The sequence below is a fragment of the Triplophysa rosa genome, linkage group LG22 (assembly GCF_024868665.1).
Source record: "Triplophysa rosa linkage group LG22, Trosa_1v2, whole genome shotgun sequence".
In the NCBI taxonomy this organism is placed as follows: Eukaryota; Metazoa; Chordata; class Actinopteri; order Cypriniformes; family Nemacheilidae; genus Triplophysa; species Triplophysa rosa.
Genome location: NC_079911.1, coordinates 7,322,832 through 7,338,111, shown reverse-complemented (window position 1 = coordinate 7,338,111; position 15,280 = coordinate 7,322,832). Strand labels below are relative to the sequence as shown.

The 15,280-nt window shown below is 41.8% G+C and overlaps 1 protein-coding gene across 5 annotated transcripts; it reads right to left on the bottom strand.

Annotated features, from left to right (window-relative positions):
- Positions 1–8,947: 8,947 nt before the first annotated feature.
- Positions 8,948–14,936, bottom strand: mpx (myeloid-specific peroxidase). Of its 5 annotated transcripts, XM_057321543.1 has the most exons (15): positions 14,909–14,936; positions 14,568–14,630; positions 14,322–14,415; positions 14,055–14,230; positions 13,840–13,972; positions 13,344–13,473; positions 13,062–13,268; positions 12,622–12,979; positions 12,370–12,530; positions 12,034–12,292; positions 11,391–11,561; positions 11,045–11,282; positions 10,770–10,966; positions 10,046–10,090; positions 8,948–9,829 (listed from the first exon to the last, which is right to left on the bottom strand). In XM_057321543.1, the coding sequence occupies exons 2-15, from the start codon at positions 14,626–14,628 to the stop codon at positions 9,396–9,398; spliced, it is 2,664 nt and encodes an 887-aa protein (XP_057177526.1). In that variant the 5' UTR covers positions 14,629–14,630; positions 14,909–14,936; the 3' UTR covers positions 8,948–9,395. The 5 variants fall into 5 exon arrangements, with proteins under 5 accessions (XP_057177526.1, XP_057177525.1, XP_057177528.1 ...); XM_057321545.1 differs by lacking the exon at positions 14,909–14,936 and adding an exon at positions 10,568–10,605 and having other exon boundaries at positions 9,700–9,829; positions 14,322–14,648; XM_057321542.1 differs by lacking the exon at positions 14,909–14,936 and having other exon boundaries at positions 14,322–14,648.
- Positions 14,937–15,280: the final 344 nt, after the last annotated feature.

The following is a 15,280-nucleotide window of genomic DNA, read 5'->3' as shown; positions in this document are numbered from 1 at the left end:
ATCAGTTGACGCAAAGCCTCGCCTCACTTCAGAATAATCAAGGGCATACTAGACAACCCCGTGCTGGCCCTGTAATCTGCAGGAGGTGCCAACGTCCTGGGAACTTTGCAAGGGAGTGTAATGGTGAAGGGCTTGCCTTTCGGCCCCGGACTAACTTTGTTGCACCACCCATATCTTCCCCATCTGTTGCTAGGCCTCCAACTTCAAGACAAGGGTTGGAAAACTGATGCCCACCGAACTGTTGAGCCACAATTCTGGTGGGGCTTCTACTGGCTCTAACGTCATTTGTAACATTAGCGACACAGCTAAATTAATATCCTCATGCCCTCATGTAGATGTTTTTATGGAGGGAATCAAGGTGCCCTGTTTATTGGACAATGGCTCCATGGTGTCCACAATCAAGGAGAGTTTTTTTGCGCAACATTTTAAGACTGGGAGTCTACAGGCCTGCCGGTGGCTTCAGCTCAGGGCTGCCAATGGGTTAGCCATTCCTTATTTGGGCTATCTAGAATTGAATGTTTCCTTGTGTGGAAAGGCAATACCTGGCTGTGGCATACTTGTAGTAAAGGGCTCCCCTAGTGGTGCCTGTGTTCCAGGAGTCCTTGGGATGAATGTGATTAGCAAATGTTATGAGCTCCTGTTTTTTCAGCATGGGTTTGCTTTATTTGACTCTCCAACAGTATCTCACGCCCCTGATCCTGTGTTTCAAGCGCTGCAACAGTATCATCAGGCAGAGGTTAAAGCTTCCCCTGACTTGAAAAGTGTTGTTAAATTACGTCAAGGAAGGATTCAGCGTATTCCCGGAGGTGTGACTAAATTTGTTGTTGCGACTTGCTCAGACCATTTTTCTGGTGGTACAGCGTTATTTGAGCCTCTTGACAATGGCCTACCTGGAGGGTTGTTGGCATCCCCTGCTTTAGTTCAGGTATCCAGGGGTACCGCCTACATTCCTATTGTAAATCTCAGTACTACTGAGGTTTTGCTTTATGCTCGCACCCAGCTTGGTTACCTACATAGTGTTGACGTGGTTAGTTTGCCTAATGGTATAGCTGAATTGAGGGCCATTGAAGTTGCTGGTTCGTCCCCTAGTTCAGTTTTGAGTTAAATTGATGCCCTTGATTTATCAAATCTTGGCAGTGAGGATATTCAACAGGTTAGAACATTGCTGCTCAAGTATGGGTCTGTGTTCTCTGCCCATGAGGGAGACCTAGGGTGTACTAGTCTTATGACATGAGATTCCCCTGTTAGATGAAGTTCCTGTCTGGCAAAGTTATAGGCAGTTGCCACCATCTGAATGTGAGGTCGTTAAGGCCCATATTAACCAGCTACTTGAGGTGCAGGTCATTAGGGAGAGCTGCAGTCCCTATGCTTCCCCTATTGTTTTGGTGAGGAAAAAGGATATAAATCTTCGCCTGTGAGTGGATTACTGCCAATTGAATCACAAAACTCGTGAAGATGCGTTCCCATTACCACGTATAGAGGAGTGCCTGGACGCACTCTCTGGGGCCCACTGGTTTTCTACTCACGACCTCGCCAGTGGTTATAATAAAGTTCCTGTTGCTGAAAAAGATAAAGCCAAGACCGCTTTTTGTACTCTTTTTGGATTATTTGAGTTTAACCGTATGCCTTTTGGTCTTTGCAATGCTCCGAGTACATTTCAGCGCCTTATGCAACGGTTGTTTGGAGAGCAGCATTGTCAGTCCCTTTTGCTTTACCTTGATGATATTGTGTTTTTTTTCATCTACCATTTCACAGCACCTGGAACAGTTAGAGGGGGTGCTGAGTCGACTAGAACAGGAAGGACTCAAAGCTAAGCTCGAGAAATCTGCTTTCTTTAAGCAGGAGGTTGGCTATTTGGGACATGTAATCTCCAGCGCTGGCATCTCTACTGATCCAGGGAAGATTGAGGCAGTGGCCAAGTGGTGACCTCCAAGCCAGGTGGCAGAGCTGCGATCGTTCCTTGGCTTTGCCAGTTACTATTGCTGGTTTGTAGAGGGTTTTGCGAAGCTGGCAGCACCCCTACATAAATTAGTGGCTGAGTTAGCTGGCACGAAGTCTCAGAAAGGGGCTGGATGGGATTTCACGGCAGCTTGGACAGAGACCTGTGAGCAGAGCTTTGAAGAACTGAAAACCAATCTTGCCTCCACCCCAGTGTTGGCTTATGCCAACTTTGCGCTACCCTTTATTTTGGAAGTGGATGCCAGCCATAGTGGCTTGGGGGCAGTATTGTCACAGGAACAGGAGGGTAAAGTCCGGCCTGTAGCATATGCGAGCCGTGGCCTTCGGCCCCTTGAACGGAACATGCTCCATTATAGTTTGATGAAACTATAGTTCTTGGCATTGAAGTGGGCAGTTACAGAAAAGTTCTGTGAGTATCTCTTGGGGCACAAGTGCCTAATTTACACCGATAACAATCCCTTGAGTTACCTTGCCTCTGCCAAGTTGGGGGCCATGGAGCATCGATGGGTAGCCCAGCTTGCATGCTTTGACTATGAAATACAATACCGGTCTGGCAGAATTAATAGGAACGCTGAAGCTCTATCTCGACAGTACTTACCCGCTATGACCACTACTCCTGTTCCACAGTCTGTGCAGCAGTCCGTGCCGGTACAACAATCTCAGGTAATCCAAATGGTCATTTCTGTCTTGCCTCTTCACTCTGCCTCTGATATTCGTTCTCTGCAGTGGGGGGATCCTGATGTTCGAGCTGTGTGGACTCTCCTGAGGGAAAAGACAAGACCTGGTTTGTTGGTGCGTCATGCACTGTCCACCCCGGCTTTGGCTCGGTTATGTCATCGGGATCGCCTAGTGGAGAGGGATGGCGTCTTGCATCGTCGCACCTTTCAGCCTAATGGGGGAGAAGAGGTCCTTCAAGTAGTATTACCAGCATCATTGAAGGGAGATGTGCTCACCCAGTTGCACCAAGACCATGGACATCAAGGGGCAGAGAGGACCACCGAATTGGTCCGCCAACGCTGCTTTTGGCCAGGGATGACAGCCGAGGTGAAGCGCTAGTGTCAAGAGTGCGAGAGGTGTCAAGTGGCCAAGAATACTAATTTTGCAGTTCCTAGTTTTATGGGACACCTTTTGGCATAACGGCCCAAGGAGATTTTAGCCATGGATTTTACAATTCTGGAGCCGTCACATAATGGCCGGGAAAATGTGTTGGTCATGACAGACATTTTTAGCAAGTTTACAGTAGCAATACCTACTCGGGACCCGTGGGCCACTACTGTGGCCCAGGTTCTTGTCACAGAGTGGTTTTGTAAGTTCAGTGCCGAGTCGTCTCCATTCTGACCAGGGTCGCAGTTTTGAGAGCAGTCTTATCCAGCAACTGTGCCACATGTATGGAGTCACAAAGTCACGTACTACACCTTATCACCCTGCTGGCAATGGACAATGTGAGCGGTTTAATAGGACCATGCATAATCTGTTGCGCACTTTACCTGTTTCAAGAAAAAGAGACTGGGCCTCCTGTCTTTCGCAGTTAGTTTTCTGTTCTAACACTACGACACATCAGTCAACCGGGGAGTCACCACATTTTCTTATGTTCAGCCAAGATCCCCAGTTACCAGTAGACTTTTTGTTAGGCAGACTGTGAGAGCCCGAGGCTGGCACAGTGCATGACTGGGTTCGAGAGCATGAAGCCCGACTTCAGGTTGCGTTTGAGGGTGCGAGAGAGATTGACCAGTAATGCCGCAAGGATTATGACAAAAGGGTGAAGGTGGATCCACTGTGTGAGGGCCAGCGAGTGTACCTGCGTAATGTGGGAGTAAAGGGGCGCCACAAAATTGAAGACCTATGGAGCACTGTGGTGTATCAGGAGTTGAAGACCAAGGAGTTGTGTACACGATTACCCCTGTGAACGACCTTGGGAAGATTCGACATGTACATCGAACTAAGTTGAAAGCCAAACTACAGCCGGAGCCCCAGGATATTCCTCAGGGTAGTCCATCAGTGATAGTCGTGACACCCCAGGAGGATGCTAGTGACGATTCATGGCTGTTAGTATCCACTAGCCCAGAAGTTCCCTGTACAAGTTCTGCCCCTATGAGATCCTTCCCTTCTAACCTCCCGGGGTCGGCAGAGATTCCAGTTTTGTCCACGAGGAGTCCAGATATGCAGGAGTCAAGTCCACTTTCCCCTCCTGCTCTGCCTAGCTGTCCAGTTCCCAGGTTGCATGTTGTGACTCAACCATCGGTACGACGGACTACTCGTTCAACAGCAGGGCAGCATTATAATTTGTATCACCTTCCCCAGGCGGTACAGGGGGTGGCTAGTGGGACTGTTTGTTCTCCTAGGCCTGCGTTTCAGGCTGTGTATGCTTTGTTTCGGCCCTGGGACTAGCCCTGAGATATTTTTTTGGGTTACATTAATCCCTAATGTTTTTACCAAGGTTAATTTATCATTGGGACGATGAGAATTTTTTTATTTGTTGATCCTGTGCCGAAATGGGTAATTAGGGTAATAAAGGCTTGCTTATTTAAGTGTGTGAGCAGGAAGCGTTTAGAGGTCTATTGTGTTTTTAGTGGAACAGTTATGAAGGCATCTTAACACCTAGATGTTTGTTCGCCTGTGGATTTGAGTATGTATGATTTCGGGTTTTTTTATTAATCTGATGCGTTTCTTATTCATTGGTATGTTTTGTTTGCAGTCTCCCGCAGCTCACATGCTGAACCGCGGGTCGTGCTGCTGTTTGTTTTCCCCGTTTTGGTTTATTATCTTTTGTTGTAATTATGATTTAATTTTTGTTATTTTTGCTTTGAGCTTTTTGTGTAATCAGTTGGCTCTGGGCCGTCCGGCTGAGTTGGTAGCGCGTTCTTATCCCCGCGACATTTACAGTGTTTCATTTTGGGTTTACGGCTAGACTGAAACGAATGTTTATTTTTTTATCTTGTTTTTTTTTAAATGATTGTTATAATAAATTTTGTGCGCCTTTGCTTCTGACAATTTAGGGTTACATTCTATTTTCTTTTTGAAATAAAAGTGCTCCTTGTTGAATGCAATTACACGTCTCTGTCTGCTCCTTGCTCCAACGAATCTGTGTTCCATTGTTCATTGAATTCCTTGGGTGCAATTCCCAGGGTGGCGTAGTCTTACCTAAACCTAGCCAGAGAATAATAGCATCCGGTTCAGTGGCGGTCCTTCCTACAGGCGACATAGGCGCTTGCCTAGGGCGCCATCTAGTGGGGGGCGCCAAATATGCGGCGAGAAAAAAAATATATAATTAAAATTATAATGTCTATTTATTTTTTTCAACAGTTTTTGCCATCCCTCTATCCACAACAATACTTTGACATAAAAAAATTAAGTAAAATAAATGACAATTCTGACATGACCTTTAGCTGCCAATTAGCGTTTATTTGTTAAAGTTTATTTTTTGTATATTTATTATTTAACAGGTTTATTCTTTTGCACATATTGTTATATTGTTTGTATTATCATTGTTTAAATAAATGTGCAATTCTTTGGACATGAGTTCTTTTCTAGTGGGGAGAAGTCAAGCTCGCCTAGGGCACCAAATGGTCTAGGACCGCCCCTGATCCGGTTACACAAGCAACATACCATTAGACATGGACATGTTTATATGTTTCCAAATATGAACTCATTTATATATTAGAAAATGTGACCCAGTCTGTGAAAAGGCCAGTCTTACATGATCATCCTAAATTATGCAAAGAACATTCAGCCAAAATATAAGCTTGAAATCTTTAATACTGACTATGTACATGATTAAAATGTTTATAAATAATGTCCAAATTCACTGTTTTTCAGGAAATGGAAAAACACCGTGTCAATTTGTAACAGCATTGTTTCAATTTGATACGTTTCAAAGTCAACACATGAACTTCATGAACTTGCTAAATAATAGCAGAAACGTATGCTATATAAAATAACATTAATTTGTAGAAATTACGCAAGATACACAATGAAAAAAATAAGGAATTTATATTTGGATACGCTAATTTAGTCTATGGTAATTCTTTTGGGTACACACAACTGGATTAGACATTTTTAGTCACTGCGGGTCAGTTATGGGTATTGCACTTCAGAAATGTGAGGCGGCCGCCATCTGCTGGTAGCAGACATGCCACTGTATTCCTCAGAACTTATTTCATTTACGCACCCTCTTGTTCTTTTAAACATGTTTAACTTACTTTCTCCAGCAGAACACAAATGAAAATATTTGAAATAATGTTGGTAACCGAACAACGGCGGTACCCATTGACTTGTCACACAAGTCAATGAAAAGTCACACAAAACCAATGAAAGTCAATGGGTACCACCATTGTTCGGTTTAAAATGACAAAACGGTGAGTATATGAAGACACAATTTTCATTTTTGGTTGAAACATTCCGGAGGAACTATTGACTCCCATAGCCTAAGCCAAAAACAAAACTACTATGGTAGTCAGTGGTGCCCCAAAACTCTTTGGTTTCCCACTTTCTAAGAATATATTTCATGTTGAGCAGAACAAGGTCATGTTTACAGGAATTTTCATTTTTAGGTAAACCGTATGTTGTGATTGTAGCTAATGTCTGTTGTATATAGGCTACTTCACAACTTAACTAACGGTAGTCCATTTAAAGTTTAATCATAATTTATTTTAAGTAAACGTTAAAACAGTAGTAGTTCAGTTAAAACAATCTTTATTTCAAACAAATCTTCTCTTGTTTAAAACCTTTAAAAAGAAACAGGATATTTGCATGTTACTAAATGCTGCATCCAATCTCACAAATGTCACAAGTTACTGCTCATATGCACGTTAAGCATATTGTCATTCGGTCTGGACTTCTCCTCTTTCTTTACATCGTTCCAGCAACACTGCGTATGTCTTATTGTCCTGTAGTCCAGGCAGGTCGTGCAGTGTGATGTTAGGCGATCCTCTCAGTAATGCAGTTTGACTAGCCAGCGTCAAGATCTCGAGCACGAGGTACTCCAGCACACCGATGAGAAACACGGCCGCGTCCTCTTCCACGATTTGCCCGGACAGTGCGTCTGTACATGTCTGTTGCACGTCCTCGACTGGAAACACGAAGCCTGCACGTTCTGACAGAGAACTCGCGGACTTATTTTTCGCGGACTTGTTTTTCTTCATAGTCAACAAAACGTGCGACAGAAGTATTTTTCTTCGTGTTAAGATTCAGTTCCTGGAGTTTGTTTTTAGTCAGTGTCGCTCTGCTGCCATCCACAGGGTCGGAATAAACGACACTAAATATCCTCCGTGCACCTGCTCGTTTGCATTCATCAATTAATCATTAAATTAAACTTCTAACTAGGCTTGAATAATTTAGGCTGTTAAGTTTCTGATGGGAAATGCAAAACAAATACCAGTAAAATATGACGTTATTTTACATTCTTTCTATTTAAAGGTGACGTGAACTGGCTTTTTTTATTGTTTTATACTGTTGTATGAGGTCTACTTATGACGTTCGCGTGGTTTTTACATTCAAAAACATCAACATCAATAAGTAATAGGCTATTTTCAACCTTCTACCTTATTTTATTTCTTCTTTAATGGGCGTGCCGCATTGATGATGCTTGGATAGCAGTTTGCATAGTAAACTGAGTTGGAGCCTTCTGTGAATTTGGTTAGACACGTAACGTTAGCTTACACATTATCAGGGCATATCAAGCGATCTCTAACAAAGCAATAGTGACGCATAGTACAAATTTGTTTTACTCACATAAGATTGCTGCGCCATTCCTGTCGGATCCCATTGACGGCACAGCACTGCTTTATAATTTTAATCTCTCCGCAAATCCAACGTCAACCTGTGCCTTGTTCACAAAGGAATCCGCGGTGAAAAGAAGCGAAAAAACGCTCAATGTTTTACCCACGTGAGCTGGAACGTCTTTAAAAATAAACTTCAACCACACATTACAAATGTCGGAATCTGAAGGAAGGTTATGCAGCGACTGTGTTCTTCCACAATCAGGCACTAACTGCACAATATTTTGTGATCTTTAACGGCATGTTTATTGCTTGCAACTTGTGTTACTTCAGTACTGTCATGCACGAACCAGTGGGCTAGAGAAGTAGTCCTTGATATTCTTCTGTGGAGGCGGTGTTCAACCTATCTCCAGGACCTGGCGTTCGCTGGGCCTGGTGTCAATAAAAGTTGTAATATCAAGATACAAGGGCATTTTCAATACTGACACTTACAGGATGTTCGCTTGAATACGATTATCTCTCATATAACAAAAGCTTGGGTTAAAATTGATGTCTTAATTCGTGACACCTTTAAGAAAACATAGTGGATCTTTGCTTGTTGCATATGATAGCTGCACCACTGTTTGGCCTGAGGGTTACTAATTGAATTAAGTTTGTATATTAAATTGTGTATTTAAACATTTATTAATAAATTTATTAATAAATTTAAACATTTATTAAGTAGTTTTATGCCATGGTCTGTTTGAATACTTGACTCTGATTGGCTGGAAGGTGTGCATTTAAATCGTTTAATACAGGTAGTTCCAGTCTGTTGGATCAACATTTGAAATTAACTGACAAAAATAATTGTCATTTTCCCGTCTGATCAAAAATTGCACTGTAAACATAAATAACAGCTTTAACTTGGCAAATAACCATGGTATAAATGGGATTAAAATCCTTTAATGCACGGCTAGCCGTGTGATTATCCCTTACATCATTTGTAAATATTTGATATTTTAAAATTATACTTAATATTTAAAAAAACAAAAATGTGTCTGCGATGTAAATCACCATCATGTAAGTCAATGTTTTACTAGAGCTTTTGACTGATCATAAAAACGATATACTGTATTTTTATTGGTACATACAAATATTATGTTTGATTAAAATATTTTTCTGTTTGGTTATATTCACATTTATGCCTCATCTGTATACAAAAAGAAAAAGGCTGCTATAGCCAATATACAATGTTTATTTTTATTTGTTTATTTTTACTTTGATAAAAGCAATACAGAAACATAATATATAAAAACAATAAACTGTCACAGAAGTGACTACAAAATATTTTTGTTGCAACCGGAACAAATTCCAACATACATAAAAGAAAACATACAGTAAGTGTATAAGGAGTTCAATGAAGTGTCTAACATGATGAATCTTTAGAGTTTAGCATTAAACAACATTTACATGACATGCTAACCAATGCATTTCGTTTTGCAATTTAGTTTTGATGAGCATGACTTGTTATCATCACTTTTTATCAGAGATCAAAGTGAGAAATGAGAGACAAAAAAATTTTGGGGTAAGAGGTTTGTTAGATTTGCATTTTATAAGCTTTTTTATTGTAATAAACAGGAATGCATAATTTTAAAAAACGTAGAGATAACTGTATTACATTTCAGAACTAGCATATGTGTATGCAAATGCATTTACGGGTATGAAAATGGTTACATTGCCTCAAACAGGGGAGAGAATATGGCCTGAGAAGTAGCTGGACCTGCTTATCCTGCTTGCACCCTGTAAAGCCTCGACCCACACACTGTCTCCTTTGTCTAGTCTCAAAATAGCCAGCCCTTCAGCTAATATCTGTTTATTTACAGAGACTGTTTCAGATTGTATCTGTACAACATGATTTTTCATTAAGGTCACAACGGCCAAACTAGGAGTTCCTCTGCATGAAAACTGAAATTGATAAACACCAGGTACACTGCAGAGGAACACCCCTGTTCTTGGATCATAGTGGTTTTGTCCATTGTAAAAGGGCTGCGTAAACACCACAACTTTAGAAGTGGGAGGGATGGAGCCAAGCAAAGCAAAAAAGGCAGACTGTTGTCCAGTGATGTTAATGTGAGGTCCAGGTGGTCCGGGTGGACCTGCTACACCCTGTGGACCTGAAATAAGATGATATACATATAATGTATTGATGTCATTTATGAAGGTTGGGTGGTTTTGGCTTTGAGCATATGCTTTCATGGCTGACATAAGTTCTAGGCCCATAACCAGAATCAACGCTACTGCTGTGATGGTTAGTGTTATCTACCCTGACAAATACACACGGATTGTGGTTGATGGCTTTGGTGGGCATGTTTTATAGATGGTCGGCTTACCCTGTTCCCCTGGAGGTCCGGGAGGTCCTCGTATTGACTCGGTATCTGAGGAGTTAATAAATATTAATTTACAGTATATATTTATGTTGGGATCTGCTTGCATCAAAGTGAAAAATCAAATGTTAAAAAGGAAAAAGCAAATATGCGTTGAAGTCAGAAAAGGGGATTTGGTGAAAGACTAAATGATACAAAGGGTTGGTGTAGTTCAGGTTTCTCAGGAGTAACTTCATATTGAATTAAAGGAATAGGTCACCTAGAAATAAAATTCTGTCATCATTTATTGAACCTCATGTCATTCAAAACCTGTATATGACTTGTGTTCATACAAGCATCCTAATAGTTTTTGGTGGCCACTGTGAAAAGGGTTTATGTCACTACACCAATCCTGTGTATGGCAAAGCATATACTTACTACATACTAGGTGGTCATTCTGTGCTCAGTTTACTGATTTTACAGTGACGTTTTGATTTTAATCTATGATGACACTTTTCACTTGCATTAAGGAGAAAACACTCATCTAACCTCATTTCCAATGTTTGCATTGTTGATGGCACTGACACCTGGAAGGTCAAACACCAAACAATGGTGACCAGTATATATATATACAAAGGCTTCACTACCTGATATGTGCCTGTACTACTCTAAGCACATATAGAGGTAGGAAGAAGCTGAAGCAGAAATTTTGCCGTTAATAAAAAATAATATTTACTCTCCGGTGGCTTACCAGTCTCAATCCAAGGGTTGAGATCAAAGGTTGGGATATTTTCACAGTGAACGTAATTGGAAGAATTGGTGAAGTGGAAGGGATCGATGGGAACTTTACGGATTCCTGTGTTGTCGCAGATGATGCGTGCCAGTGACACTGAGGCCAGTGAAGTTCTTTGTTTGTTGGTGAACGCTCCATTGGTCTCCCACCATAACCTGAACACAATGACACCTGATGTTAACACCACCTATGCATATGTTAGTCTCATAGGTTAAATACGATGAGATTTTTACCTGTCACCCTCACGGATGTTCTGGAACTGTGTAGAGATGAGGCAGGCAAAAAGAGGGCCGACACGCCCACCGGGTACGAAGGGCTCGGCCACGCCCCCTAGCCAGATGTCGATGTTCGCAGGAGTGTCGTAAAGCTCAATAAGCTGCCGTGCTAGGTTAGTGTTGTTCATCACCACGGCTAGTTCACTCTCATTTTTAGGGACGGAGAGTCCACAAAACTGACGCCATGCATTGTAGCCTTATGAGGAACCAAGGATGGGGATCAAGTAAGTTCTGTATATTGTAATAGAGTGATTATGCAGTGTAAACATTCGACTTGTTTCTGGTATGAGACCAGAGGGTTTACCTGGTATACCGTGGTCACGGCTTCTTTGCATGTTGAGGGCGGCGAGGTCCAAGGCTATGTGGCTTGTAAAGGCAAACAGCCTCTCTCGAAGAGCGTTAACCATCATGTGATCCTGTGTGTTTAATTTTGCCGGTCGACCAATCAATCCACGGAGCAAAGGATCTATGCCCCCTAAGCATGAAGTAAAGAAAAATCAAATGTTGTGACAGTTTATGTGGGTGAGTCTCATCTTCCTTTATGGAAGGTCTGTCCATTTGGCGGCCATCTTGGGGTGAGGCCCCCAATTAGCTATTTTCTTTATGGCAATTGGAAAACAAGTATAGTTCCCATCTACTTGATTGGGGAAAGACAAAAATCTTCTAACATTTGTCAAAACACCATTAAAACCAGTTCAGCCAGTTTAACCAGCAATACTTCATTGGACAACCAACTTCACCAGACCATGCTTGTTAAATAAATCCACAAATTAAGTTTTGCTGGTCCATCAGTTGAACATCACCAAACCAGAACTAACCAAATTAGACCTGACTGAAAATTTTCATAATGGTCTAATTTGAACTTTTCAGCAAGGACTCCTTACATCTTCCCTGCTTTACAACTGTTCTACAATCACCGCATCTATAACTGAACCTGCCAAACTCACCCTCAAAGATCACCCTCCAGGGTGAAAAGAAGGCCTCATAAAGGGGCACGCTTGGAAACTGACGATGATTCTGATAGTTTTCATCAAGACGGGATACGATGGGTTGGATGGCCAGGTGGGCAAAGCGGAAAGCTGCAGTGGCAAAGACGTTAGCAATGCTGGGGTCCACATTCCCATTGTAACCAGGATAAACACCAAGGTGTCTGTTGAAAGCATCAGGGCCCACAATGTGGGGCAGGTAGTCCCGAACAACCAACACCTAAAGCAGAAAGATTCCTGATAGTTTAGTAACAAACATCTATTGTAAAGTGAAATTAAGGTGTGGATTTTTTTCACCTGTTGGTAGGCACCCAAAATTTTCCGCGCCTCTTGATAGAGGGTTTCACTACTCCAGCTTGGGTTGAGCACATGGAGGGTACGAGCCAATCGGTTGTGCTCCCTCAAAAATAACGCATGTAATGAGGTAAGAGCGATGTTCTCGACAACACGAAAATCACCTAGACACAAAGTTAGCACATTAGCTGTGCGGATTTGTTCCGAATGTCAGAAGTATTCAAATTTCTTACTGAGAATGAAAAAGTAACTGACCTGCAAAAAAGCAAGGCACCTCTGTCAGACTCGTATCATTGAGAATTTTCCCACGAGTGGAGCATATGTTGCTCTGTACGTTTGTAAAGGGCAGGTGCTCTCGCCCATTGTCATAGTACTGATCATTGACACGTAGCAGGCCACCATCGTTGGTCAGGTCCCGTAGGTTCTTCGCCAGGCCGTCCTCCGCCCCGTACACCTGTCCGGCATCTAGGAAAGCAGTCAGAGAGTTGATCTGTTCCCGAACACTGGGAGAACCTCCAAACATATAGTCGGTGTGTCCGGAACCACAGGCAGGTGCTGATCGGAAAACCGGGATGCAAGAGTCGGGACTCAGACGCGAGTCATTATAAGGGACCTGAGTTATTAAACATCGCATTGAATACAGATATTGCACCTCAAAAGAATGTGATGGTCAGAAAGGACAATTGTTGATTTACCTGGATTGGGAAACAGGGTTCAGAACGTTCACAGCTCTCGTCACAGTTGAGGCCATTGCTGAAGGACCTAATGCTCGGCGAGGAGGGTGTAAGAGTCAGATCATGGTCCACCCACTGCCCGAAGATGGTGAGCATGAAGGTGAATTCACTATCGCTCTCTATGTCGGCATCTGCGGTGCTAAGAATACGATTGGAAACCAGTCTGACCTGAAATCAGTGACAGAATTTAGAAGCTGGTACTTGATTGGAAATAAATATAAGTTGTTCATATCACCATCGTACCAAGGGCAATGCAGCACTGTTGTGCAGTTTGTTGGGGTCCCATCCGTTGGGTTGTGAGACTCCATCCTCATATTTAGCAGGGAGCCAGCGGGCGAATGGGGTGTTTGATGCACCAAGGAGCGGGTTCCTCCTGAGGATTACAACATTAATTGATAAGTAAACACTGAGGGGCGATTTACTATAAAATTATATTTACTATTTCTTCTGGTAAATGAAATTCTGTTGAGTTTTGTTAGTAAGGTGAATAAAAAGGTGACAATGAAGGTGGCAAAACTCACAACTTTTATGAAGTTGATTGCAGTACAATCTATTTTTACGCCAGTGATGTTAGATTTAGTGGTGAGGCATCATTATTGCTTTTATCTACTAATTATATGCTTAAATTTATGTCAATTTATGCAAATGAGCAAAATTCCCATGAGATGAGGTTTGACTGTTTCACTAGCGAAACCCTCATGAGACTTGACTATTTAGACTGAATAAGGACAGAACTGACCGATTGTTGCAGACATTGGAGGCAGTCCGATATTTGTTTATAAGGGGTGTCGTCCTACAAGACGGTGGCCGGGTTTGAGCCTCACAACCCGTCAAACGCTTGATAGTGTTGAGCTCTTCGGGAGTGAGAAGGTCTATGAGAAGAAAAACGTATTGATGAGTGTGGAACAATGAATGTAGCTGTTCTGAGATCAGTGGAAGGTGTTGTATTCATACTTGTAGCATTGATGGATCTTTTGTGGGCGTGATGAGCTTTCTCAGTGATGAGTCTCAGCGTTTGTTCCATGTAGTCTGCGGCTCGCACAGCCTCGCGTGTTTTTCGAGCTGGCTGTCTCAGCAAACGCAATTTGTCAGAAGGTTTGATCACTTCTTTGCGTACCCTCGCTAAACTCCTGGTATTCGAGAGGTAAAAGTAAATACTTTATCATTGACTGGCATGAAGGTAAAGGGATACCGAGTAACATCTCTACACAGTTTACTCACTCATCCCGAGAATACTTGTAAGCAGAATCCACAATTCTTTTGGCTTCCTCAATTGACTCCAGAATGAATCGTCTCCCGAGACTCTCTCCCTCTTCTAAAAAAGGTATTAGGACATAAGACAGATGCAACTGATGACTAAATCTACTGAAATCATACGCTTCTTTTTTAGATAAATGAGCTGCCAGACTGCAAAAGCAAACACATTGTATTGTATATAGTAACTGCATAAATCATTGGTAAACTTACCCAAGGCATCTGTCGTAAGGGCACAACAGCCCAACACAAAAAGAAAAGTGTGCAGATTCATCTCTAAAACACATTTAGAGAGTTAATACCTCCCATATACAAGCACAAAAGTTAAACTGGTAAAAGTTTTACTAAATCTACTCTAATATCAGAAAAATAATGTGGTTATTAGTTTCATTTTTGAATTAAACATTTATTTAACTTGGATGACTTTTAAACAACAACAAAAAAGCTATCCAAACTCTTAGATCATATTTTAATTAAACTGGAAAAAAATTAAAGTTAAAGACACTTTAAAAATAAATACTGCAAAAATAAAGAAGATTTATAGTATTTCTTACCTGTGTACTGTACAAGAAATGTTGTGTAGCAAAGCTTTCAGTGTGTGTTGTACTGGCTGTGGATGGAGTGGTTGAGCTTTTAAATCATCAGTCATCCTCATGATCTTGAGCATCACAGGAGGAGTCACAGACCGAGCAACAGGTTCATTTCCTTCTTCCTTCTCACATTGAGTGCAATAATCATTAGAGCTGTTTGCTTTATTGATTTTTATCGACTGGCATTCTGATATATGTAATTCTCTACATTACACGAACGTATGGAAAATAGCTCAAGATTTCCAGACCCAAAGCACGTGAACATTATTGACACAAATTTATTATCAATATTATAGCACCTCAAACAAGTTCAAAATACCAAGTGATAATATACAG